Below are 24,873 nucleotides of genomic sequence, written 5' to 3'. Positions count from 1 at the left end.
CTACCTCCTAGGGGCTCTGGGCCCCTCCCCACGCCCTCATTGAGCCTCCATCTGTTTCTCTTGGCTTCTGGGCAGGATTGCGGGGTGCAGGTAAGGGGTACGTGTTTGCGCAGGTGTGCTGCTGCCCCCCCTCACCGCCAGAGCTTTTGCAGACCCCTCCTACTGCCTGAAATTCCTGCAGACCCATCCCCTGTTGCCTGAGGTCTCTGAAAGCTACTCTCAGCTGCTTGAAGTCCCTGGAGGCCCCTTCCTACTCTCTGAGGATGCTGGGGGCCCTTTTCTGAGGCCTGAGGTCCTCAGAGGCCCCTCCCCACTGCCTGAGGACCCTGCAGACCCCTCCCCACTTCCTGAGATCCCTGTAGACCCCTCCTCAGTTTCTGGGGTCTTCAGGCCTTTTCCTACTGTCTAAGGTCACGAAAGAATCCTCCCCTCTGTTTGAGGACCCTCTGGACTCCTCCCTGCTGCCTGAGGGCCCCTCCCCACTGCCTGAGGTCCCCGCAGAACCCTCCCCGCTGCTTGAGGTCTCCACAGTGGCTGGACGGAGACCATCTGTGTGTGCATGCTCATGTGTGTGTGTTTCTGTGCCTGTGCATGTGTCTGTGAGTCTGTCTTGTGGGGGGGGGGCTTCTGTGTTTAAGTTAGAGTCCCTCTTGCTGGTGGCTATAAGCTCTCTTAAGGCCCAGGTCAGTTCTTATTCAACTCCCATCCTGATCACAGAGATAAGGGAGAAACGGCAGCAGAGCCCACCACGGGGGCAGTTAAAACTGGTGTGAGAACTTTCACCCCACCCTCACTTTGGTCACACACTGCCCCTGGAAAAGCTGGTCTGTGTCAGCATGTCTGCATGTGTGTACACGAGAGAGCGTGTGTGTCCGTGTGTCTGTCCTGATCCACACATCTGTGTGTGTGTACTTGCCCTGGGCCACATGTCTGTGAACCTGGCCTGGGTGTGTGTGTTTGTGTGTGTGTGAAACAGAGAGAGACAGAGACAGAGAACGCCCTTGTGCTCAGCTTTATGTAACCAGTGGTTCAGAATGGCCCACAGACCCTTCAAGAATTAACTGATAGGCAGCTGGGACCTGCCTGGGCTGGGGGCTGGGGCTGCAGGGTCCAGGGGTCTAGCCACAGCTGCCGACTATTCTGGTCTCTGCCTCAGAGCTCTCCCTGGGTTAGGGGAGGGTGCTGTGCTCCCTCCTCAGTGAAGGGGTCCAGGCCCCAGGTCTGACCAGGGGTCATCTGGTCCTAGGTGCTGCCGTACGGCTGTGTGGTGAGGACCAGGGTTGGCTGGAGCCTGACCTCTTCAACTGTACCTCCCCTGCCTTTCGAGAACTCAATCTGCTGGTGAGACTGCCCAGACCTGGCCCTGCACTCAAGACCTGTGCTGGCCCCAGCCTGGCCTCGGCCTCCCCAGGCCTGTGCTTGGCCCTAGGCCTCATGCCCCAGCCCTTTGACCTCCTGGGCTTTTCCTGGTTGCCTTTTAATCTGGCCAAACCCTTCTTCCGGTGAAGTTTTTGAGAAAAGCCTAAGGGACCAGAGAGCGACCATCCCCATCTTTGTCCTGGCAGCTGGATGGCCTAGAGCTGAATAAGACAGTCCTGGATACGGGGGAGGCCAAGAAGCTGGCTCAGAGGCTGCGGGAGGTGACTGGCCACACTGACCACTACTTTAGCCAGGATGTCCGGGTCACTGCCCGACTGCTGGCCCACCTGCTGGCCTTCGAGAGCCACCAGCAGGGCTTCGGGCTGACAGCCACACAGGACGCCCACTTCAATGAGGTGGGGCTGCGCCCTGTGCTCACCATCCCCTGGACCCCTGCTCAGGTCCCTCCTGACCCTGGGGAATTGAAAGCGCTGGGCTCTCCCTCTTCCCTTGTCCTCTCCAGACCCACCCCCTTGCCTGCTGGGGCCTGTCTGAGTGCCCAGCCAGACCCCTCAGGCCGGCCCTGTCCCCTCACATGTCCTCACATGGCTGAGTCCACTCTCATCTCCCGCCTCCCAGAATCTGCTATGGGCTGGCTCCGCACTGCTTGCTCCCGAGACTGGAGACCTGTGGGCAGCCCTGGGGCAGCGGGCCCCTGGGGGCTCCCCAGGCAGTGCTGGGCTGGTGCAGCATCTGGAAGAGTATGCAGCCACCCTCGCCAGGAATATGGAGCTCACATACCTGAATCCCGTGGGGCTGGTGACGCCCAACATCAGTATGTGGCGGGTAGCCTGGCGGGGATGGGGGGGTGGGGGGCGGGAAGGGGGCTGTGAAGGGGCAAGGACCTGGAGATCTGAGGGGCTGGGGATATGGATATCAACATCAGCGGCAGGAGGCTGTGCCACCTCCCTCAGCGCTTTGCAGGGACAGGCTCTGTGCTGGTAGCAGTGAAGTGATGGGTTGTGGGATGTGGGTACAGAATGGGGAGAGGAGAGTGTGGGCCTTCAGCATGGGGAGGAGATCCTTGTTGGGTCTCACCCGTCTTCCTCCTGGGCAGTGCTCAGCATTGACCGCATGGAGCACCCCAGTCCCACCCGGGGGACTCGTCGCTACCCTCGTTACCATAGCAACCTTTTCCGGGGCCAGGATGCCTGGGATCCTCACACACACGTCCTGCTGCCTTCCCAGTCCCCACGGCCATCCCCACCTGAAGGTGAGAGCCCTTGGGTGACCCCTGGCCCAGGTCCTGTTTCCCTGCCCACCCTCGTTTGCCAGATACTGAGTCGCCCTCCCCCTGGTTCCCCCCTTGCCAGACCTGCCCCATGTCAGACCCCTGCGTGAGACCCTCCCACGTCAACCACCCACACCACTCTCACCTCGCCAGATTCTCTCCCTCACCCCTGATGATCTCTCCCAGGCCTTGATATTCAGGATCCTGCCCTGGGGATGAAGGGGACATGGGCTTCTGTTCTCCCCATCTCCCCGTTCTGGACCTTCAGGGAAGAGATTCCCACGCTTGATGCTGCATTGGGTCGGTTCAGAGCTGGGTTTGTGGGTGCGTGGGGTCAGAGGTCACTGACGGTGGTTCCTCTCCCTCCCCTGGCAGCTCTGTCCACAAGCAGCAGCAGCATGGAAAACTCCACCACTTCAAGTGTGGCCCCTCCTCCAGCCCCCCCAGAGCCCGAGCCAGAGCCTGGGATCTCCATTGTCATCCTCCTCGTTTACCGCACCTTGGGGGGGCTGCTCCCTGCCCAGTTCCAGGCCGAGCGCCGGGGTGCCAGGTACCACGGGGAGGGCATTACTTCTAGGCCCCTCACCCCTGAGCTTCCTGCAAGCTTCTACCCAGCCTAGCACCCCTTTCTCGGTGGGCAAATGAACAGGTTCACCGTCATCCCGAGACAGCTCCTGGGCACAGCCCCCGGGAGCCTCGTCCGTGCAGGCTTCCTTGTGACTCATGTCCTGTGGGGTTCATGCACGGTTGAGCCACAGGTGGGGGCGGTCACATAAAGGAGGGGTATAGGAGCCAGGTACAGACAGGCAAACTGGCTGACAGAGACTGGCAAACTGGCTGACGGATGGAGGTCAGAGGGGGCTGGCAGGGAGGGCCGTTTGAGGCAAACAGTCTGGAGCTGCCAAGGCCTCAGACCCCAGTGTGGGCAGTGGGTCTGAAGTCCCTTGGCTGCAGAGAACCTGCCGCTTGTGCAGAACCATGGCAGCCCAGCTAGGCCATTGGACTCAGGGTCTTGAAGCAGCCCAGAAATAGCTTCTGCTCTGGGGCACCCCGGACTCTCGGTCAGCCATGCTGATGGCATGAAGACCGTGAGGTAGGTGGTCAGAGCTTGGGGAGGTCAGCAGTGTCCGAGCTCAGGTGGGGTGTCTCCTCAGGCTCCCCCAGAACCCTGTTATGAACTCCCCGGTGGTCAGTGTGGCTGTGTTCCACCGACGCAACTTCCTAAGGGGTGTCCTGGAGTCCCCAATCAGCCTGGAGTTCCGCCTGCTACAGACAGCGAATCGGAGCAAGGCGATCTGCGTGCAGTGGGACCCACCTGGCCCGTGAGGACCTCCGCTCCAGAAACCCTTGGTCCCCTATTGGCCCCTGCAGTGCCCCGCCTGCCCCTGGGGCCCCCGCCAATGTCCCTGTGCACCCAGGCCCACGAAGAATGCTGCTCCCCAGCTTCAGCCCCACCCCCACTGTCTGTCACAGCTCCCCGCCCCCCCCCCTCCGCCCCGCCTGGCCAGGGGACAGCGCCCCGAGGGGATAGTAGGTCTAACTGCCCTGTGGCTGCAGGGCGGACCAGCACGGCATGTGGACAGCACGGGACTGCGAGCTGGTGCACAGGAACGGGTCTCACGCCCGATGTCGCTGCAGCCGGACGGGCACCTTTGGGGTCCTTATGGATGCCTCCCCCCGTGAGGTGGGATTGTGTTCAGAGTCCTGAGGACGTGGGCAGGCCAAAGGGCCGGGGTGCCCAACACCCCAGCGACTGTCCCTGTCCCCACAGCGGCTGGAGGGTGACCTGGAGCTGCTGGCGGTATTCACGCACGTGGTCATGGCGGTGTCCGTGGCTGCGCTGCTTCTGACCGCAGCTGTCCTATTGAGCCTGCGCAGCCTCAAGTCCAACGTGCGTGGGATCCATGCCAACGTGGCGGCTGCCCTGGGCTTGGCGGAGCTCCTTTTCCTGCTGGGAATCCACAGGACCCACAACCAGGTGCAGGGTCAGGGCCAGGGGACCTGTGTCTTCATGACCTCCCCTGGCCCACGAAGTCCTGGAGCCAAAGCTCAGGGTCAGAGGTCAGGGAGGCTCCAGTGGGGGCCTGGGTTCGGGGCAGGATGCTGGGGTAAGGTGCTGTGGGTTAGGGGTCAGAGGCGGGGTGAGGCGGGAGCGGTGCTGACGCCCCCTACCCCTGCCTTCAGCTGGTGTGCACTGCGGTCGCCATCCTCCTGCACTACTTCTTCCTCAGCACCTTCGCGTGGCTCCTCGTGCAGGGCCTACACCTCTACCGCATGCAGGTGGAACCGCGCAACGTGGACCGCGGCGCCATGCGCTTCTACCACGCCCTGGGCTGGGGAGTCCCTGCTGTGCTGCTGGGTGAGGGCTCTGCACCCCTGACTCCTGTCACCCGGCCCGACCCTCCTCCTGATCATTACCCTAACCTCAGTCCCCCATGCCTGTGTGCTCAGGGAGGAACCTGCTCCATCCCCACCCGCCCCACCCCCAGCTTTTCCCCCAGGCCCGAGAGGGGCGACTGTTCTAGAACATACCCCTTCCGTCCTTCCTCTCCTCCCCTACAGGCCTTGCCGTCGGCCTGGATCCCGAGGGCTACGGGAACCCTGACTTCTGCTGGATCTCCATCCATGAGCCCCTCATCTGGAGCTTCGCAGGCCCTGTCATCCTGGTCATCATGGTGAGTGTGCTGTGCTTGAGGTCGCCTGTGCGCGCTGCGGCAGGCGTGGTGGTGTGTGTGGAGGGACGCCCGGCGGCAGCCCACGGCCTTACAGGGCTCCGCCCCAACTTCTGTTCTCCGCTCCCCTGGCACAGAGATGGTTGCCATCGGGTCAGAAACTTGGCTGCCTCTCTCTCTCTGTGAACCTCCTTCTCCATTTCTCAGTCCCTCCCTGGTTCCCTACCTGGGACTTCCTCTGTGTCTAAGGGCCTCTCTGTTTCTGATTTCCTGACTGTGTGCGTGTGCACCCGTGCGCGTGTGTGTTTCTCCCTGGTTCTGCCTCTCTCTGTGTGTCTCGGTCTCTCTTTGTCCCTGTCTCTCTCTTTCTCTCACTGTCTCTGTCTCTCTCTGCCCCACCCCTGCTCCACATGTCTGGCCGCGGGCCCAGATGAACGGGACCATGCTTCTCCTCGCTGCCCGCACATCCTGCTCTACGGGGCAGAGGGAGGCCAAGAAGACCTCCATGTTGTGAGTTGGCTGGCTGGGGAAAGGGGGGGGTTCTTGGAACGGCAGTCCTCTCCTGGGCAGGCTGGACTCCAGATTCTGGGTACGGGGATGCAGTCCTACCTGCCCTGGCCTGTGGTCCCTCTCTGGCCCCACACGTGCTTCTGCCTGCTGTCTCTGCAGAGGCTCCCGTGGCCTGGGTGGCTCACTTTGCCCCCTACCCCCTGTCTTCCACATTTCTCTCACAGCCCCACCCCCGCATCCCCTCATGGCTCCCTAAGTATCCTCCTGGTTCGTTCGGTGACCTCCCGTCTCCCCTCGTGTCCTCCTGAGGCCACCATGTTCCTGTGTGATTTCCTGTCCTTCTTTGTCCCCTACGAGTCCCATACATGAGCCCCGCGTGACACTTGCGTGTCCCCTGTGTCCTCCTGTGTCCTGCAGCAGGAGCCTTCGCAGCTGTTTTCTGCTGCTTCTCCTGGTCAGTGCCTCCTGGCTCTTTGGCCTCCTGGCGGTCAACCACAGTGTCCTGACCTTCCACTACCTCCACGCCACGCTCTGCGGCCTCCAGGTAGCTGGCACCCCGCCCCGCCCTGGGCCAGGTGGGGCTTCGGCCCAGTGGCCCCAACCCAGGCCCTCGCCCCCAGGTCTAGGGCTGACTCCTGCGGGCTGACTGATGACAGGTGGGCTGCTCATCCTGGGTTGACCTTCCCCAGCACTACGGCTCCTGGCCCCTTGCTGGTCCACACTGACCTCCACCGACTTAGTGCCCTTCTGACCCCTCACTGCCTCCAACACTCTCCCTGACTCCCTTCCTGGGTTGGCTCCAGGCTCCTCACTCCCTCACATGAACTTGCAATACCTGACCCGCCCCTTGCTGACCCACAGTGACTTCTCCTAGCCCTGACTCACCCCCCTGGTGGCCCTCCTCTGACCTGTGACACATTTCTGATCTCTCACTGACTTTCGCTAACCCCTCGTTGACCCCACACTGACCCTTGCGGGCACAGGGCCTGGTAGTTCTGCTGCTCTTCTGTGTCCTGAATGCAGATGCTCGGGCGGCCTGGACGCCGGCCTGTCTGGGCAGGAAGGCAGCGCCCGAGGAAGCGAGGCCGGCGCCTGGCACGGTGAGGCGCCCTTGGGGCTGGGGGGTCAGGGCGGGGGCCCTGGGAGGCCGGGGGCCAGAGGCCTCTGCGGAGCTGGCTCACACGCATGTCTGCGCCCACTTCCTGCAGGGGCACGGGGCTTACAACAACACTGCCCTCTTTGAAGAGAGTGGCCTCATCCGCATCACCCTGGGTGCCTCCACTGTCTCCTCAGTGAGCAGTGCCCGCTCGGGCCGGACCCAGGACCAAGACAGCCAGCGGGGCCGTGGCTACCTCAGGTGAGCGGAGCAGCCGTCTCGGGATGGGGAAGGGGACATACAGCTCAGACCAGTCCCACTTGACCAGAGGTTGGCATCACGGGTCCGGGGATGGTGGCTCTGCCCATCTCGGCACCTGGGCCCAGATGCTTCTTGCCACACACCCAGGGGTGCCTTCAGAGCCATTCCAGAGCAGTTGGCCTGGGTGCTCACAGACACCCCAGCCTCAAAGCACCCCATTACATCACTCTTTGATGCTGGGGTTGGGGCGCTCCTGCATTTCCAGGGACAATGTCCTGGTTCGACATGGCTCAGCTGCTGACCACACTGACCACAGCCTCCAGGCTCACGCTGGCCCCACTGACCTGGACGTGGCCATGTTCCATCGAGATGCTGGTGGAGGTAGGTGCCTGGGCTGGGGATGGGAGGAGGCGGAGGATCTCTCCCCCATTTCTCTTTCTTGAGAGCAGCAGCGCAGCAGCTGACTGTGGTGGGGCGAGCTCCCCCCAGGTCTCTGCCCCAGGAGGCACCTGGTTCTCCTGCCATTCTGCACTGACCCCCACTCCAGGCTCTACCTAGGTCCTCAGCCCCAGCTCCCTGCTGTAGCCACTCCAGGACCTCCAGCTCCAGGCTCTTTGCTGACCCCCAAGTTCCGTGGCTCCCTGAGCCACTGATGTGCCTTCCCTCTTCTGACCTTCCCAACTCCAGCCGCAGACTCTGACTCCGACAGTGACCTGTCCTTGGAGGAGGAGAGAAGTCTGTCCATCCCATCCTCAGAGAGCGAGGACAATGGCCGGACCCGGGGGCGTTTCCAGCGTCCACTCCGCCGCGCAGCCCAGAGTGAGAGGCTCCTCACTCACCCCAAAGGTGAGGGGATATTCTGACCCCATGGGTGACCAAGAGACACCCCCTATTCCACCTGGGTGTGACCTAGGGACACTGATATCCCCTGAGGATTCCTGGGACTGACCTACTGGGAATGTGGGGTCATCGCTGGGCGCCCACACACCTCACCCCATCCAGCCTCCTAGCGGTTCTGCTGGCTGGAGGCCCGGGAACAGCCTGGGCAGCAAGGTCAAAGTCAGGGATGTTACGGGGTGACATGTCACTCCTCCGGCCCCTTTTCTTCCCTGAGGGTTAGGGTTCAGCCTCGTTAGTTCTTCCGGGTTCTTCTTGGCCCCTCAGCCACCAAGTTCCCCCACCCCTAGTATCTGTCTACCTCCAGGGTGGCAGGCTCACCAGTAATCCTCTCCATGGTTCCATTGATTTCTAAGAGACACCCACCCGCTGATTCCTACCTGTGCTCAGTCAGAACAGCCAGGGTTTCAGGAGTCAGTAGGATCAGGCTTGGGGGAGAGGGGGCAGTCACTGAGTCTGGATCATAGGGCTCATGAAACAGTGGGGTCAACTCAGAGGCTCCTGTAAGCTGCTCTGGCTCCACAGATGTGGATGGCAATGACCTCCTATCCTACTGGCCAGCCCTGGGAGAATGCGAGGCCGCTCCCTGTGCTCTGCAGACCTGGGGCTCCGAAAGGCGCCTGGGGCTGGACACCAGCAAGGACGCAGCCAACAACAACCAGCCAGATCTGGCCCTGACCAGTGGAGATGAAACCTCCCTGGGCCGGGCCCAGCGTCAGAGAAAAGGTATGATCCCTGACTTTGACCTGTACTTCATGGACCCCAGGGACTGCTTTCACCCCAACCCAGGGGATTCCTGCTCCTTTGACCCTGGCCCGCATTGCCAAATCCTGGGGCTGTCCCTCCTCTGATCTCAAGGGCAGGGGGGAGTTGCCCCTACTCCTGCACCATGGGGACAGACCCTGTCCTGACCGAGGATTACTGCCTCCCAGCTCTGAGCCCCGTCCTGCTGCCAGTGTGGAATCCCTAGGAGCTGCCTCTGCCCCTCCGCAAGGGGTTTCTGCCGCCAGCCCCATGTCACAGGGATCGCAGGGGCAGCTACCGCCCTAGACCCAGGGAGTGTCTGCCCCTGCCCCCACCCCATACAGAGCCTAGCTCCCATGTGTTCCCCACACAGGCATCCTAAAGAACCGACTGCAGTACCCACTGGTGCCACAGACCCGAGGTGCCCCTGAGCTGTCCTGGCGCCGTGCAGCCACCTTGGGCCACCGTGCCGTGCCAGCTGCCTCCTATGGTCGCATCTATGCCGGAGGGGCCACAGGCAGCCTTTCGCAGCCAGCCAGCCGCTACTCTTCTCGAGAACAGCTGGACCTGCTCCTCCGGCGGCAACTGAGCCGTGAGCGACTGGAGGAGGCCCCTGCCCCTATTCTGCATCCCCTGAGTCGGCCGGGGTCCCAGGAACGCCTGGACGCCGCGCCAGGTCGCCTGGAGCCCAGGGATCGGGGCAGTACCCTCCCACGGAGGCAGCCACCCAGGGACTACCCTGGCACCAGGGCCGGCCGCTTCGGGTCACGAGATGCTCTGGACCTAGGGGCGCCCTGCGAGTGGTTGCACACACTGCCCCTGCCCCATGGTGCCCGGGACCTTGACCCACAGCCCCCGCCTCTGCCCCTGTCTCCCCAGCGGCAACTCTCAAGGGACCCCCTCTTGCCATCCCGGCCCCTGGATTCCCTGTCCAGGAGATCGAACTCAGGGGAGCAGCTGGACCACGTGCCTAGCCGCCACCCCTCACGAGAAGGCCTCGGGCCAGCCCCACAGCTGCTCAGAGTTAGGGAGGACCCAGCCAGTGGCCCTAGCCATGGCCCCTCCACAGAGCAGCTGGACATTCTTTCTTCTATCCTGGCCTCCTTCAACTCCTCAGCTCTCTCCTCCTCTGTGCAGTCCTCCAGCACGCCCTCGGGCCCTCACACCACTGCCACGCCTTCTGCCACAGCCTCTGCGCTTGGGCCCTCCACACCACGCTCTGCCACGTCCCACAGCATCTCGGAGCTGTCTCCAGACTCAGAGTAAGCAGGGTTTGGCCGCCTGTCCACACCCGCATCAGCTTAAGGCAACCTCCTGTGTACCCTGCCCTGTGTTTGGCCACAGAATGGGGGTGTGGGTTGGCAGTGTGGGCTACCCGAGGGGGCCCCACAGGCAGGGAATGGTGGTGTGATTAGCAGGGACTTGCCAGGTGTCTGATTGGTGCCAGCCACCCTCCCCTGCACCTCCCGGGCTAGGGAAGAGAGATACGTGCCTTCCAAAGGGCTTGAGCTAGTGGAGAAGGCGAGAGCAGGATCCAAGGCCCGGAAGGAGGAGGTAACGTGGTTTGGAAAGGGGTGGGGGGTGGGGGCAGAGAGGAGGAATCATGGCTTGGGAGGCTTTGCTTAGGAGGTGGTAAGGGATAAGGAGGGGCCAGAAGTAGTGCCAGGATATGGGCATCTCATATGTCAGGCTGAAGAGCTAACTTTGAAAGTAAATCATTTCCCTGACTTATTTATTTAGTCACTGTTAAGTTCCTCATGCCTGTGGGCACTGCGAGGTGGAGCACGTAGGAACTGAGCTGGTACCTGGTGCATCTCAGGGGCCATGTGTAGCATAGGGAGCTGCAGACGTACCTGGGAAGCAGCTGGATACACAGGAGTCAGAGAGGGAGTGGGGGAGGAACCAGGGATTGCCAGGCTTTGGAAGCCAAGAGAAGAGTCGAGTTTCAAGAAGGAGGAACGGCTTGGTCAGGCTCTGTGGAGGTCTGCAGGTTAAAAGGAGGCTTTGGGGGAAAGGGACGCCAGGAGTGGGGCAGGAGACCAGTAGAACCCAAGCAGAGTCCGGGGAGGAGAAAGGAAGGGGCAGGGAACTTAGGGCCTTGTGCCGGGGACTCTGGGAGGGTGCTGGACGCAGGGCCGAGGGAGAGCTATGAGTAGTGCCTGGGCCCAACTGCAGCCTAGCCTTGGGGTCTAGCTGGTGGGGCGGGGGAGGGGTCCTGGGGGACGGTGCAGGGGTTCGGGCTCTGGAGTCACACTTGACCTCCCCGAGTCTCTGTTTCCATATTTGTAAAATGTGTCTGTAGTAACAGATGAGGTGTGGAGATTTTTTGAGGCGAAATCTGTCAAGGGCTAATGAATGTAGTGTCTACACAGCAGGTGCTCGCTGAGTGCCTAGAGAGAGGACAGGTGGTGACCAAGGGGCCTTGCTGATGAGTCTCAGGGTGCAGAAGGGGTGAAGGGGTCTGAGATCCCCGGAAGCGGTGTAAGGGGGCTGGGGACTGAAAGGAAAAGGTGATGGGGTTGGGGGGGAGATGGTGGGGGCGCAGGCTGTGGGGGAGCTGAGAGCCCCCTGACTGAATTCTCTCAGCAACCACCTCTGACTGCCGCACTCAACTCTGCAGAGTTCCCAGAAGCGAGGGGCACTCCTGAGGGGCAGACTCCCAGACTAGGAACGGCTGAGGGCCGTGGAGGATTTGAGCTAACAGAAGAGACTCCAGGAATCAGGGGCTGATCCCAAGGCAGCCTCCCACCCACCCCCCAGCTCTCCTGTTGCTGCAGTGCTGAGGCTCCTCGCTCTGTCCATGAGCATGTGAGCATGTGCGTAACAGGTGCAGGGGGAGGGAACTGAAAGGAGGACTTTTATACGTTTTGTACCTTTGTAACCAGAGAGATATGCTTATGTTATTTTTCAGCTTTTCTGTCTCCCGGGGTTCTGAGGCTGGGCTGGAAGGGGAAGGGGACAGAGGGTAAGAGGTGCAGTGTTTGGCCCCATTTGGGTCCCTGGCAAACGATATGCTCTTTCCTCTCATCTTCCTGGGGTAGATTCAGAGAGGAGGGGCAAATAGCCCCTGCCCATTGATCTGAATATTGTTAGGGCCCAAAGTACAGAATTGATCTTTGTGCTTTCTCGGATGCCCCAAGGGCCAAACTTCAGGGACTGGGGGTTGTCTTGGAAACAGGGGTCCTCTGACTTCCTCACGGGGCTTGCTCATGCTGCCCCTCCCCGTGGATGTGTGTGTTTCTTATGCGGAGTCCCTGCCACTTACTGCCTTATGTCCTAGGACTGATGCTGTGGGGCGCTGGTGGAGCAGCACGCCATGTTTACAGAGCAAGGCTTCCCTTTCTCCCACGCGGTGGGGCTCAGGCCTCTATGCAGACATTCCTGCAGAGGGTGGACTAGGGGGTCATTTGCCAGCCCCTGCTAAGAGCAAACATTGTCTGTGGTGCCATCTGATTCCCTGACACTGCCCTGTGCTAGAATTTCTTCCTAGGGGTAGGCAGGGGAGCAAGGGGGAGCAGAAGTAAGAGAGTTGAAGACACAGAATGTAGGTGCCACTGCCTCCCATGTTTACAGGACCCTCCCTGGCCCTGGGCACCTGGGCTGCGGTAACTAGTTCCATCCTATTTCATTCCCTTCTAAAGGGAGAAATGACTGTTAGGACCCTGTTCACAAAACTCTTTTATTACTTTGTCTGACGTCCAGAACTGGGGACTTTAGATTTTGTTACTTTGTTTACAGGTCAAGATTTAAAACATTCTAAAACTGTGTTTACAACTTAAAACCTTGAACGTTTATACTTTGTTTACAGTTGAAAAAGTGGTCCCCCCCCCTTTGTTTACAAGTGAAAGATTGAGAAGGCAGGAGAGGGGCTGGAAGACCCTGGACCTGGCCATCTTGGGAGGTTTCTAGCTCCTAACTCTCCCAGGCCAAAGGTCAGTCCTGAGCCCCCTGCTGAACAGCAGACCCAGAAGGCCTCCAGAGTAGGCATCCTCTTATGGCTAGGAACAATGGGTTGTGCAGGGTTGTAGGGGGTCTGTGCAGACACCCCCCTTCCCCACACAAACTCTTGGGAGGCAATTTCCAAGGAGATTAAAAATTCTACTTTGCTGACTGGTGCCAAATCCTGCCAGCCAGGGCTCCAGCTCTCCTTACCCAGAATGACCCCAGCCCTTGAAGGGTTGAGGGGCCTGCTCTGGGAGAAGGGGGGTGTCCTTGCTATGTCCTAGGTTCTATAGATGCCCCTCTCTGGGGGTCCCCTGCTCCAGCCCAGTGGCCCCTTTCCCTGTCTGTGTAAATTGTTCCGTGAAGCCGCGCTCTGTTTTGGGAATAAACTTCTATAGAAAACGGTTATTGCCTCTTTCTGTTTGGGAGTGGGAGTGGGGTGGGTAGGGTAGGAGGGTGGTTATGATTCAGACCAGGCTGACTTTTGGGAGAAATCTGAGCACTGCCCCTCCCCCCTCAATATTCAGCTATTTTTAGCCCATTTTATCTGACATTTGGACCAAGTTCCCATCTCTTTCACCCTGAGTTCTGGCCTGGTGCTTTGTGATCTGGGGCCTGAAGTATGAGCACAGGTCCTGGGAGTAAGGCGCCAGGGAAATCCCTTCTCTCCTCAAGGTGTCAGCATGATGACTTGGTCTTCAGGGCCTGCAACTCTAACCTGGCATTTGCCCTGGCCAGGGCTCCAACCAACCTTAGGAACTGCCCTTGCCAACCCCTCAGCCCATTAACAGCACTGACCACTAGCCTCTCGGACTTGCAGCTGGCCAGGACATCGTGTTCCTTCCCCGCTCAGGCAGAAGCCTTTGGGCGAGATGCCAGGCTGTGCCCTGTAGGGGAGGGAAACCTCGCAGCCTCATTTCAGGTCTGGATGTCCAGAGTTGAAGGGAGGCCTTGAGCACCTTCGGTGTCAGCCACTGGTCTTAAGGGGAAAGCCTGAAGGCGCCGCCCTTAGTGGGAGGCAAAAGAGGCCCCATAGACCGGATACCCCAAGGAAAGCTAAGGCTCTGGTTACCAGCAGCGCCCCCAGGCAGCCCATTTGGGGGGTTTCCCTCCCCATCCCGCGGGGACCCTCCGAGAGAAGCCAGAACTTGGTATCCGCCCTGTCGTACTCAGGTACCCCGGCCACGGCCGTAGCCGAGCGGGGATCCTTAGTCCCAGTTGTCAAGTTCCAGGCCGCAGGGGAGGAAGGGGTTAAATCTTCCGCCCCGGGGGCTCGCCCCGCCTAAAGAGCGTCCCTTAGGCCCCGCCCGAGCACGCTGATTGGCCCAAGCCTGCCCCGTCCTGTCCAGGGATTGGCCCCTTGGAGCCCGCCGTAGGTCCCTGTCTCCCCTCCCGAACGGTAGTGGCCTCCCGCAGGAGCTTTATCCGCCGCCGCCGCCACCTGGCAGGCAGCCCACTGGCCATGGGGTTGTCTGAAGCTTCGGGGTGAGTGCTGGGCACGGTTCCGGTTCTCCGCGTCCGTGTCCGCGAGCTGCCGCGTGGCCCCGGTGCAAGCGCCAGCTTGGGTTAGCTCGGAAGGGGTACCGCTAAGTCCGGAGCAGCCATCCTCCCCCTGCGACGCCTTGGTTTGCAGCTTTGCCGATTTTCTGCAGGCGGTTGCCCGCTGAAGCGAGGGATGGGGCGGGAGCCCGCGCGACCCCCGCCCCTGAGGGCTGTGCGGGAAGCCACTCGAGCGCCGCCCGCGGGCTAGCCTCGGGCCGCGGGAGGCGGCTGAGTGTGGAGGAGCCCCGGCCCAGGAGGTGAGCCGCTGGGCGCGTTGGGGCCGGGAGGTCGCCGCAAGGAGTCCATAGCGGTGGCCTGAGCCCACCCAGCTGTACCACTGACCGGGAATGAGGGGTCCGGCTGGAAGGACCGAGGTGCCCTCCCCGGCGAAGGGGCCAAGGATCTAGGCCCCGCCCTCCAAGCACGCGTCCTGGGGAGTTGGGGAGACCTTTAACAAGACCTGAGTGACTCACGGAGGAGGGGCAAGGGGGCTCAAAGATCTCTGTGAGACCGCGGTGCCAAGAGTCTCTGAGGATCTATCTGCCTTGCACCTACTCCACTCCCTTCTCTGACCAGGACATCCAGGTTAGAGGTTCTTCCCAGGCGAGTTCCTACCCCTCGGGAGATCCTACCCCTAGGTCAGAGCCCACAGATCAGAACTTTCCTGAAAACTTTCCCAGCAGGGGAGAGTTTCCCTTCAGGGAAGACTCCTGCGCTGAGATCTATTCCCAGGTGAGAGCTTTCAACCATTTCAGGTGGGAGCCTACGCCAGCCAGGTAAGATCTTCCCTTAGGTGAGAGCACCCTCCAGATGAGAACTTCCCTGGTTTTCCTGGCGGGTGAAAACTTTCCCCACTGACAAAGCTTCCCTCCCAGTATGAGCTTCCTCGAATAAGAACTCCCTCCCCGCAGATCACCTATTCCCAAGGGAGGTCCCCTCTTCCCCGCCCTCCTCCCCGGGGAGCCCTGATCCTTAGTCCCAGTTGTAAAGTTCCAGGCCGCAAGGGAGGAAGGGGTTAAGGGGGGGCGGTTAGCCTCTTGGTGGGAGCCTCTGGGTGGATAAGAGATTCTCTGAATACAGAACCTGCCTGGCTGGTGCAAACTTTCCTGTCAGGTGAGAGCTTTCCCTCTGGGAGAAAGAGCACCTGGTAGCAGGAGCTCTGGAGGGGAAATCTTCCCACTTCAGGTGGGAGCTTGCCTTTCCAGGTGAGACCCCTTTCTCCAGGTGAGAGCCATTCCCTGGCTTTCCCAGATTAAGCCTGAGTTTGTCCACAGCCTGGATCCCCAGGCTGGAGGCCCAGGGGCAATCTTAGCCCCAATACTTTCCTTCCCTTAGAGGGGAGCCACTCTAAAGAGGAACCTGCCTGAAGGACTGGACCCCTGATTGCTGGGTCCCTTCCTTGTGCGAGTTCTCAGCCATCCAGCACTGAGCTCATGGGGCCGCCGGATGAGGACTCAGAGACTGGACAGGGATTGTCCAGGGGAGGGGCTGGGTGGACAGTCAGCCTGGGACGGGGACTGATAGAACACTCAACAGGTGGGCAGCTATACCTGGGTTGGAGGTATGGATTATATTCATCTTGCCATCTCTTCATAGGGGACTTTGGCCCAGCGAGATTCTTTTCCCAGCCAAAGTTCAGGGATTTCCCCTGGCTGGGCATGGGTCCAGCTCTCAGCTACCTAGATCTTAAGGCCTAGAAAAGTCAAGTGGGTGACTCTGATCCCAGGTGGAAGCATGGGGGAGGTTGGGCCAGGGGTACACTCACTGTGACTCTGATTTCGCCACCCCAGACAGAGGGACACACAGGCACTGTTGCCTGTGACACAGGCCATGGAGCTGAGGAAGCGAGACTACCATGTGGAGCGGCCACTGATGAACCAGGAACAGTTGGAGGAGCTGGGGTGCTGGACCTCAGCAACCAGGACCCACCAGTGGCGAACCTGGTTTCAGTAAGGCAGAGGGTGGGGGTCTGGGGGCGCTGGCAGGACTTAGGTAGACCCTGTGACCAATGCCTACCGTTATGTCCCCAGGTGCTCCCGTGCTCGGGCCCGAGCCCTTCTGTTCCAGCACCTCCCAGTTTTGGCCTGGCTACCCCGGTATCGCTTGCGTGACTGGCTCCTGGGCGACTTGTTGGCTGGCCTGAGTGTGGCCATTATGCAGCTACCACAGGGTGAGCCATACCTGACCCGGAGGCTGTACCCTCAGTCCTTGGGGGGTGATCTGCAATCCTTCAAGGCCCCAGCGCAGAAGCCCTGTGGTCTTGTGCACCCTCTCTAATCAGAAGCTATGAGCGCTGCCCCCTGGAACTATGGCCCATGACCTAGGGTTGGGATTCCCTCATCCTTTCCAAGGCCCTGGCCTCCAAGCCTCCGTTGCTACCATTCCACTTCCAGGCCTAGCCTATGCCCTCCTGGCTGGACTGCCCCCCGTGTTTGGCCTCTACAGCTCTTTCTATCCTGTCTTTATCTACTTCCTGTTCGGCACTTCCCGGCACATCTCTGTGGGTGAGTGGAGCCAAGCTCAGTCTTGCAGGAAGACAAGAACGACCCTTCCCCCATGGAGGACAGGGCAAAGGAGGGCCGAGCAGGGCACGGGAACTTAGAGAAGGGGACAGCATTGGTGCTGGGTCCAAGGTCATTTCCAGGCAGGACTAGGCCTCTGACTGTGGGGCCAGAGATTCAGGATAGCTCCAGGCCCTGGCTCCAGGAAGATGTGGGTGAGGCAACTTGAAGGGCCCAGAACTTGGCAGAGTCCCGACCAGCCTGGGGCAGGCCGTGCCCCCTTGCCCCATCTCACCTTCTACAAGGGGTGTGATTCTCAGCCGATGGACATGGGTGGGCAGGGTAGGTGAGGCAGGGCCAGCATTTCCGGCCGCCCTCAAGAGTCCCTGAGTTCAGGGTTCATACGTGACCACCAGCACTGCCTCTATATGCCTGATGTAGTCTGAAGATACTTGTCTAGAACCAGCTATCTCCTGACCCTTCCCCTTAAGGGCAGGGCTCCTGGGTAGGGTGGTGTCCTCTCCCCTGCAGACCCACCCTGACCTACCTCTGCAGGTACCTTTGCTGTCATGTCTGTGATGGTGGGCAGTGTGACAGAATCCCTGGCCCCGGATGAGAACTTCCTGCAGGGTGTGAACTCCACCGTCGACGAGGTGGCCAGAGATGGTGTGCGGGTGCAGCTGGCCTCCACGCTCAGCGTCCTGGTCGGCCTCTTCCAGGTGCGGAGCAGGCAGGAGGATGTGCCCCCCACCCCGCCGCTGCCAGTTCCCCCGAGAGTCTGCCCATCACCGCCCTCCTCCTCCCCCTGGCTGCTCCCTCATGCCCCTTGGATTCCACCTGCACCGGGCTCTGCTCTAGCCACCCTGACGACCCTGACCCTCGTGTCCCCTGACTGCCCCTGGCCACCCCACAGGTGGGACTGGGCCTGGTCCGCTTCGGCTTTGTGGTCACCTACTTGTCAGAGCCCCTGGTCCGCGCCTATACCACGGCCGCGTCTGTGCAGGTCTTCGTCTCGCAGCTTAAGTATGTGTTTGGCCTCCAGCTGAGCAGCCACTCGGGGCCGCTGTCCCTCATCTATGTGAGTGAGGGCGGGAGGAGGGACGGGCGGGGTGCGCCCCACAACCTTGAGTGCTGCCCGTGACCCTGCCTCCCCTCAGACAGTGCTGGAGGTCTGCTCAAAGCTGCCCTGGAGTGTGATGAACACGGTGGGCACGATGGTCACTGCGTTGGTGGCAGGGGTGGTGCTGGTGCTGGTGAAACTGCTCAATGACAAGCTGCGCCGATATCTGCCCATGCCGATCCCTGGGGAGCTGCTAACGGTTCGGGAATCTGCGGGGCCCGGGGGGAAGGGCAGGGAAGGATACATCCCTGCCGGCGGGCACCCCCCCAGGATTTAAAGACCAGCTGGAGTGGGCACCAGGGAGAGTTCCTTGGGGAGGGGGTGTGACCACAGCAGGAAGGTCCCATGTTGGTGCCTTCCAGACCCTGATAGCATCTCCACTTTCCCCAAAGGGTGGTGTATTTTACCTTGTTGCCCACTTCTCCCCACCCCCCCAAAGGCTTTGCTTCAGGCCACCCTCTTCACCCCCACAGTGGTTTCTCCAGCCCCTTGATGATGCCAGCACTGCTCCCCTGACTCTGTCCTCTCTCCCCAGCTCATCGGGGCCACAGGCATCTCCTACGGTGTGGGCCTAAAGGCCAGATTTGGGGTGGATGTCGTGGGCGACATCCCTGCAGGGTGAGCTCTGGCGCCTGTCTGGTCAGGGAGGGCTGGGGGGCCAGGGCCAGCTCCCTCCTTTGGCCTCACAGATGCCCCTCACAGGCTGGTGCCCCCAGCGGCCCCCAGCCCCCAGCTCTTCGCCAGCCTGGTGGGATATGCCTTCACCATCGCTGTGGTTGGTTTTGCCATTGCCATCTCACTGGGGAAGATCTTCGCCCTGAGGCACGGCTACCGGGTGGACAGCAACCAGGTCTGGGGCTGGGATGCGGGGGTAGCTGCGTATACAGAGACCCCCAGGGCCTGGGGGCGGGGTGTGTGTGTGTGGAGTGTCAGGTGGGACATAGGGAGACAGCAAACAGATGTGCTGGGGCATGCAGCGGACTGAGGGTGGGAGAGCAAGGCATTTGGGACAGCAGCAGCCAAGTCTGGGGGCTGGTGAGTGTGGATGGAGGTTGGGGACACCTAGGCCTGGGCATAGTGGCCCAGGGACCAGGCACCAGGCACTACATACCTGCACTTTTTCTCCACCAGGAGCTGGTGGCTCTCGGCCTCAGTAACCTCATTGGGGGCATCTTCCAGTGCTTCCCCGTGAGCTGCTCCATGTCCCGCAGTCTGGTACAGGAGAGTGCCGGGGGCAACACACAGGTGGGCTTTGGGCGTGGGTGTGCATCCACACGTGCACACACACACACACACACACACACACACACACACACACACACACCCCGCTTTTGCTGGGCGATCCCCCTCCGCTCCTCCCTCCACCCCTCTTTCCCCACCCCCCACAGGTGGCCGGAGCTGTCTCCTCCCTCTTCATCCTCATTATTATCGTCAAACTTGGGGAGCTCTTCAGAGACCTGCCCAAGGTGAGTGGCCACATCCACCCAGCCAGGCTTGAGGGACTTGGCCAGGCCAGAGGCTCAGGTCAGTCAGGTCCTAGGTGAGGGGCAGGAATATGAGGTCACGCATGAACTGTTTTTGAAGGTTGAGCTCTTTAGGGTGAGATTTGGAGTCAAGGGTCAGGGATTAGACCCCTTCAGAGTCAGATCCAAGTTGTTTGGCTCAGGGTGGCCACTAGCGTCATGCGGGGTGATGCCAGCATCAGTCTAGCTCCTGCCCCGGTGGTCAGGCTTGTCAGCATCTGGGCACCTGGCAGCAGCCCCTGCTGACGTGCCCTCCCCTCACCCAGGCAGTCCTGGCAGCTGCCATTATCGTGAACTTGAAGGGCATGTTGAAGCAGTTCGCCGACATACGTTCCCTCTGGAAGTCGAATCGAATGGATCTGGTGAGAGGCCTGGGAGCCCAAGGGTGGGCCTGGGGGCCCCTGTCCTGCTGCCCCCCGTCTTGCTGCTGAACCCCCACGGCCTTTCTCCTGACCTCCCGGGCTCCTGAGTTCTTAGTCTTGCTCATCCCTCCTTTCTCCCTGATGCCCCAGGGCCCCTGCTCTGCTCCCCTGGCAGGTCAGCTCTCTGGGCGGAGTGTCATTTTTCTCCCACTCCCCTAGCCACGTTGCCCTTCCACTTTTAGCTCATCTGGCTGGTGACCTTTGTGGCCACCATCCTGCTGAACCTGGACATCGGCCTGGCAGTCTCTGTCGTCTTCTCCCTGCTGCTCGTGGTGGTCCGCACGCAGCTGTGAGTCTCCCCTTTTGGTGCCCCCATCCCAGCTGGTGAGGGGGTGAGGGCCACACTGGCTCCCTCCAGCTTTCCCACGTCTCGGGGGTAACCCTAGGCTCCCTGGTACCCCCTCACTGCCCCCTCCTCACACACTCTCCTTCACAGGCCCCGCTACTCTGTCTTGGGGCAGGTGCCAGACACGGACATTTACCAAGATGTGGTCGAGTACTCAGAGGTGGGTGGCAGGGGCTGGGCAGGAGGAAGGCCTGGTGGGGTGGGACAGGGGCGGGATGGGCGTTTGTTAGTCCCTTCTACACCCAGCGAAGACCCTGGGGGCTGAGGGTGCTTTGGTCCTGGGAACTTCAAGGGAGGAATGTGGGTCTGGGACTCAAAAGCTACGAGAGGACAGAGGAGCAGTGGACAGAGAGGGACTGAGGAGCCTGGAGAGGGGTCTGTCTTGGAGCCAGCAGCACAAGCCTTATCCTGCCGAGCAGCCTTGGTGCAGGAATGCTGGTGGGGCAGGAGCCCGGGGCACAAAGATGTAGGGGAGGCTGTTTCCTGATCTGATCAGTGGAGTTCCCACATCTCAATGGTTCATTTACCTCCTGGAAAGCTTCATGCCTAGTAGTGGGGTTCTGGAATAAAACAAGCCCGTTCCTGCTGACGTGGAGCCTTGGCGTCTGAGTACAGTATAATCAGGCAGAGTAAGGGGAGGACAGGAGGGGAGCAGCTCAGCAGGATGGAGAGGGAGGTGGGGGGCACATGGTGCAGACCCAAGTGCTGAGCAGCGCCACACTTCCTGGGCTGTGCCGCAGACGGAGTGGGAGCTGGGGAGGGTCTCTCTGTGCAGGAAACAGACCACAGGGTAGGGGGTGGAGGCCCACGAGGAGGCCTAATACTCTGGCCTGGGTATTGGCAGAAGGGAGGGGAGGTGGGGAGGGAGGGTGCAGGATGCCCTGGACGAAGCTTTGACAGGCCTGACTGAGGGCCTGGGTGGCAAGTTTGGGGGGATGAGGAGTTGGGGTGATATGGCCAAGCTTGTGGCCCAAGGTCTCGGGACGACAGGGGCCGGTGCTGGCCGGCGAGCAGAGGCTTGGTGATGGGGGGCCCTGGGCCACACGGGGGCAGGAAAGCAGGAGAACACAATACAACCAGGAGAGTGGAGGGCTCAGCCACCCCAACCTGACCCATCCCCAGGCCAGGGAGGTCCCAGGTGTGAAGGTCTTCCGCTCCTCAGCCACCATGTTCTTTGCTAATGCTGAGCTCTACAGCGATGCGCTGAAGCAGAGGGTGAGTCCGGGGGTCCCCAGGGTGAGTGTCAGAGGCTCCCTCACCTCCCCAGAGCGTCCACATCCCCTTCCCTGACATTTGCCTCCAGTGCGGTGTGGACGTTGACCACCTCATCTCCCAGAAGAAGAAGCGGCTCAGGAAGCAGGAGCTAAAGCTGAAGCGACTGCAGAAGAGTCTCCAGAAACAGGCAGGGGCCCCTTCAAGCCAGGGATTCCTGCCCCCTGTCCTGCTGCTGAACCCACGTGCTCTTCCTCCTGGCCTGAGTTCTTGGCCTCACTTGTCCCTCCTTCCTCCCTGATGCCCGCCCCCCCCCCCGACCCTGCTGGGCCCCGGCTTTGCTCCCCCGGCAGGTCAGCGCTCTGGGCAGAGTTTTGTTTTTCTCCCACCTCCCCCCAAGCCAGTGACAGCATGGACCACCACGGTCCTCTTCCATTTTTGGCTGCTCCTGGAGCTGGCGAAAACCCCACCACCTCCAGCCTGGCAGCCCTGGGTCCCAAGCTTTAGTCCCTGGCCTGCCTAGCTGCCCAAAGCCTGGGGGTGATACCCGACTTGCCTGGTTGGCTGTCCTATGACAGCTGGGAGAGCTCTGTCTTGTCCCCCTTCTCTCCCCGGCCTAGACTCCCGCCTCCGAGGGCACATCTGTTTCCATCGAAGTCAACACCAGCGTCAGAGACATGGAGAGCAACAACGTGGAGGACGCCAAGGCCAGGGTGAGGCTGGAGGTGGGAGAGGGGGCAGCCAGGAGCTGCAGAGATGTGAGTGGTCCATGCATGTCCTGCAAGGAAAGCCGTGGGTTCGAGCTGGTCGTGCCGGGGGTGGGGGGTGGGGGGGTGATGGATCCAATGCCCTCTGGAGAGAGGCCTAGTGATCTGCCATAGATTCTGCTGTGGCTCTCTGGCCTGCCATCCAAAGACGTTGAATTTGTAGAGTCCACAAGATTCATGGGTAGAGAGAAGGGATTGGGGGTATGGGGGAAAATATGGGATCAAAAGGGACGCCAAGCTCAACTAGAGACCCAGGCGGGGTGCCAAGCTGTCTGTATGTGCTCACGTGTCCCTGGGCCCCCTACCCGCCCCACCCTGGCTGGCTGAGGATGGGACGCCATCACCCAGCACCCCACCTTCTTAAGCGCCCCTAGGCCTGAGCCCGGGAGATAACAGAGCAGTACACGCACATCTGTGTGTGCTCCCTGAGTCTGGGCTTCCTCTCCTGTGCATCCCCATGTGTCTCTCCCGTCTTTACGTGCAAGAGGCTCCTCCATGTCCGGGTTTTCATGTGTCCCCTGCATGTCCTATATATGCGGGTATTTGCATGCATGCTCCCACATCTGACCCAGTGTGGCCCTTGCCTGTCCGTGTGTGTTCTTTGCCATCACCCCTCCTGGACACCTTTTTCCCAGCAGGCGAGCACAGGGAATGAGCTAGAGGATACAGCAGCCGGCGGTCAGGAAGATGCTAAGGCCCCAGATGGGTCCACACTGAAGGCCCTGGGCCTGCCTCAGCCACACTTCCACAGCCTTGTCCTGGACCTGGGCGCCCTCTCCTTCGTGGACACTGTGTGCATCAAGAACCTGAAGAACGTAAGGGGCTGGGGCACCCCTAAGAAGAGCCCTGGGAGAGGACAAGTCCCCTTAAGGCTCCTCACCCCATAACTAGACCCAAGAGCCCCTCTGAGCTCCCTCTCAAAACTCCCTCCCCCACAACCTGCCTGAGTCCTTCCTCAGAGCCCTTGAGCCTCCCTCTGAGCCTGGCCCCCTTTTCTGTTGCAGATTTTCCGTGACTTCCGAGAGATCGAGGTGGAGGTCTATATGGCCGCCTGCCACAGTGCGTGGGGGGGGACAGCATGAGTGGTCTGGGAGGGGAGTGGGGCTCTCTCAGCCAGGGAGTCTCTGCCAAGCAGCACAAGGAAAAGTCTTTCTCTGGGACCGGAGGTCAGAGGTGTCTTGGGAGGCAGGGGTCAAGGGTCAGGAGTGACTGGAGGTTTTGCTGTCACCTCAGGGGGTAGAGGTCATGCGCGAAATGGGTCAGGGTGTTCTGGTGACTGAGGTTGGGGGTTGGGGTTCCTGGTGGTTCTGCGAGCCAGGGGAGACCCATTCCTTGCCCACAGCTCCTGTGGTCGCCCAGCTTGAGGCCGGGCACTTCTTCGATGCTTCGATCACTAAGCAGCATCTCTTTGCCTCTGTGCACGATGCTGTCCTCTTTGCTGTCCAACACCCGAGGTCCGACCCTGCCAGCCCTGTTTTGGTGAGCTGGCCTCTGGCTCACGGAGCTCTTTTTGTTTGTCTACTGCTTGTCCCTGTCCTGACCCCCACCTCCAGAAAGTCCACCCTTCCTGAATGGCTCTGCCCCAGCGGACCCACTGCCTTCCCTTCCCACCTTCAGCTGAAGCTGCTCCCAGGAGCAGGGGTTGCTGTCCGGGGGGAAAGGGTTGATATGTGTTTTTGGAAACTAACTGGAGCCTCCCCTCCTCTGCCTACTCAGATGACCAAACTCTGACCATGCCGCCGCCCTGCCTGAGACTGCTCACCTCTGCAGGTTGTGACCAGGCCCTTGTGAGAAACTCCCTGCCCCTGGGCTGCCTCCAGATGTCACCCAGGAGTCCCCTCCGTACACACACACACACACACATACACATAACTCAGGGATGGATGTCCTGGGTCTCCCAAGTTCAGTGCTATAGGCCTGGGCCTGGGATGGAACACTGGAGACAGACTGGCTGGGTTGGGGGAAGATGCATGTTTTTAGCCCCAGAAATAAAGACCTGTTTGCCTGCCACCAGGCTTGCTGTGCCTTGGCGTGGGTTTGGTGGGGTGGGCAGTGATCCACAGCCCTGACTCCTGACTCTTCTTATGCCCCAAAGTGGGGGGCTGAAGTCAGAAGTTGTGGCGGAAGATTTGAGGGGGGCAGAGTCCGGTGAGTGAATAGAGAGCCAGCGGGAGAGTTATGGGGCCCAGGCCAGGGTGGGGGCACCCCAGGTTCAAGCTCAACTAGAGCAGGTTCAAGCTCCCCAGCCACGCACAACCCTTGACGCCTGTGTCTTCAGCTGGAAGACCGTGGAATCAGACCTTCTCAGGAATGGTCCCAGTGAGTGCAGCCCCTGGAGGGTATAGAGTAAACACCTGAGCAACCAGATGGGGGAGCATGGTGTTCACAGGCGCTGCTGGTCTGTGTCGAGAAGAGAAGTAAGAATGCCTAGGGTTGACTTGCTTGGGAAAAAGCCTGTTCATATCATTAGGTCACTTGGGCTGTGCAGGTCACTGCCAAGAAGCATATGCTTGATTTCTACCTTAAAAGGTCAGCATCTGGGTGTGTTGCCCAGTGGGCAGCAGTAGGCCTTCCTTCAGGCCAGCTGATGCTCTGAGTGAGTGGGGGTGGGGGGCTAGAATCTTTCTGGGTCTCCTCGGCAGTACAGTGGGAATGGCAACCTTACCCA

The 24,873-nt window shown here is 60.7% G+C and overlaps 2 protein-coding genes across 8 annotated transcripts in view; both read left to right on the top strand.

The window, feature by feature from the left end:
- CELSR3 (cadherin EGF LAG seven-pass G-type receptor 3) overlaps nucleotides 1–16,131 on the top strand; it is a 28,653-nt gene extending 12,522 nt beyond the window's left edge. Inside the window, exons 17-37 of one of the 6 annotated variants that reach the window (XM_073901158.1) lie at nucleotides 76–90; nucleotides 1,247–1,341; nucleotides 1,566–1,775; nucleotides 1,999–2,194; nucleotides 2,477–2,632; nucleotides 3,026–3,200; nucleotides 3,805–3,972; nucleotides 4,208–4,334; nucleotides 4,422–4,628; nucleotides 4,835–5,009; nucleotides 5,213–5,325; nucleotides 5,753–5,832; nucleotides 6,253–6,376; nucleotides 6,816–6,932; nucleotides 7,041–7,189; nucleotides 7,455–7,570; nucleotides 7,877–8,035; nucleotides 8,612–8,812; nucleotides 9,204–10,092; nucleotides 11,451–14,899; nucleotides 14,995–16,131. In XM_073901158.1, coding sequence (XP_073757259.1) covers nucleotides 76–90; nucleotides 1,247–1,341; nucleotides 1,566–1,775; nucleotides 1,999–2,194; nucleotides 2,477–2,632; nucleotides 3,026–3,200; nucleotides 3,805–3,972; nucleotides 4,208–4,334; nucleotides 4,422–4,628; nucleotides 4,835–5,009; nucleotides 5,213–5,325; nucleotides 5,753–5,832; nucleotides 6,253–6,376; nucleotides 6,816–6,932; nucleotides 7,041–7,189; nucleotides 7,455–7,570; nucleotides 7,877–8,035; nucleotides 8,612–8,812; nucleotides 9,204–10,092; nucleotides 11,451–11,478 — 3,500 coding nt within the window. In that variant the 3' untranslated portion in view covers nucleotides 11,479–14,899; nucleotides 14,995–16,131. Of the gene's footprint in view, nucleotides 1–75; nucleotides 91–1,246; nucleotides 1,342–1,565; nucleotides 1,776–1,998; nucleotides 2,195–2,476; nucleotides 2,633–3,025; nucleotides 3,201–3,804; nucleotides 3,973–4,207; nucleotides 4,335–4,421; nucleotides 4,629–4,834; nucleotides 5,010–5,212; nucleotides 5,326–5,752; nucleotides 5,833–6,249; nucleotides 6,377–6,815; nucleotides 6,933–7,040; nucleotides 7,190–7,454; nucleotides 7,571–7,876; nucleotides 8,036–8,611; nucleotides 8,813–9,203; nucleotides 10,093–11,450; nucleotides 14,900–14,994 lie in introns of all 6 variants that reach the window. The other 5 variants (XM_073901157.1, XM_073901156.1, XM_073901160.1 and 2 more) reach the window with 5 other exon arrangements.
- Nucleotides 14,172–24,215, top strand: SLC26A6 (solute carrier family 26 member 6). 2 transcript variants are annotated; one of them, XM_025884914.2, is made up of 21 exons: nucleotides 14,172–14,257; nucleotides 16,105–16,263; nucleotides 16,345–16,484; nucleotides 16,708–16,818; nucleotides 17,371–17,534; nucleotides 17,729–17,893; nucleotides 17,973–18,134; nucleotides 18,471–18,553; nucleotides 18,638–18,785; nucleotides 19,067–19,180; nucleotides 19,324–19,401; nucleotides 19,725–19,820; nucleotides 20,063–20,169; nucleotides 20,317–20,386; nucleotides 21,349–21,441; nucleotides 21,530–21,628; nucleotides 22,059–22,151; nucleotides 22,841–23,020; nucleotides 23,210–23,264; nucleotides 23,548–23,684; nucleotides 23,922–24,215. In XM_025884914.2, exons 1-21 carry the CDS (start codon nucleotides 14,235–14,237, stop codon nucleotides 23,934–23,936), a joined length of 2,292 nt encoding a protein of 763 aa, XP_025740699.2. In that variant the 5' UTR covers nucleotides 14,172–14,234; the 3' UTR covers nucleotides 23,937–24,215. The 2 variants fall into 2 exon arrangements, with proteins under 2 accessions (XP_025740699.2, XP_073757263.1); XM_073901162.1 differs by lacking the exons at nucleotides 14,172–14,257; nucleotides 22,841–23,020; nucleotides 23,210–23,264; nucleotides 23,548–23,684; nucleotides 23,922–24,215 and adding an exon at nucleotides 14,921–15,046 and having other exon boundaries at nucleotides 21,530–22,089.
- The last annotated feature ends 658 nt before the right edge of the window (nucleotides 24,216–24,873 follow it).

The sequence above is a fragment of the Callorhinus ursinus genome, unplaced genomic scaffold (genome assembly GCF_003265705.2).
Source record: "Callorhinus ursinus isolate GAN/ISIS: 27379988/994484 unplaced genomic scaffold, GSC_fseal_2.0 scaffold15, whole genome shotgun sequence".
Classification (NCBI taxonomy): domain Eukaryota; kingdom Metazoa; phylum Chordata; class Mammalia; order Carnivora; family Otariidae; genus Callorhinus; species Callorhinus ursinus.
This window is presented reverse-complemented; position numbering and strand designations above follow the sequence as displayed.

Coding starts and splice junctions, on each gene's coding strand:
- SLC26A6 (XM_025884914.2), top strand. CDS start 14,235: ATGGGGTTGTCTGAAGCTTCGGG. Junction 17,535..17,728: donor TCCTGGTCGGCCTCTTCCAG/GTGCGGAGCAGG, acceptor GCCACCCCACAG/GTGGGACTGGGCCTGGTCCG. Junction 18,135..18,470: donor TCCCTGGGGAGCTGCTAACG/GTTCGGGAATCT, acceptor CTCTCTCCCCAG/CTCATCGGGGCCACAGGCAT.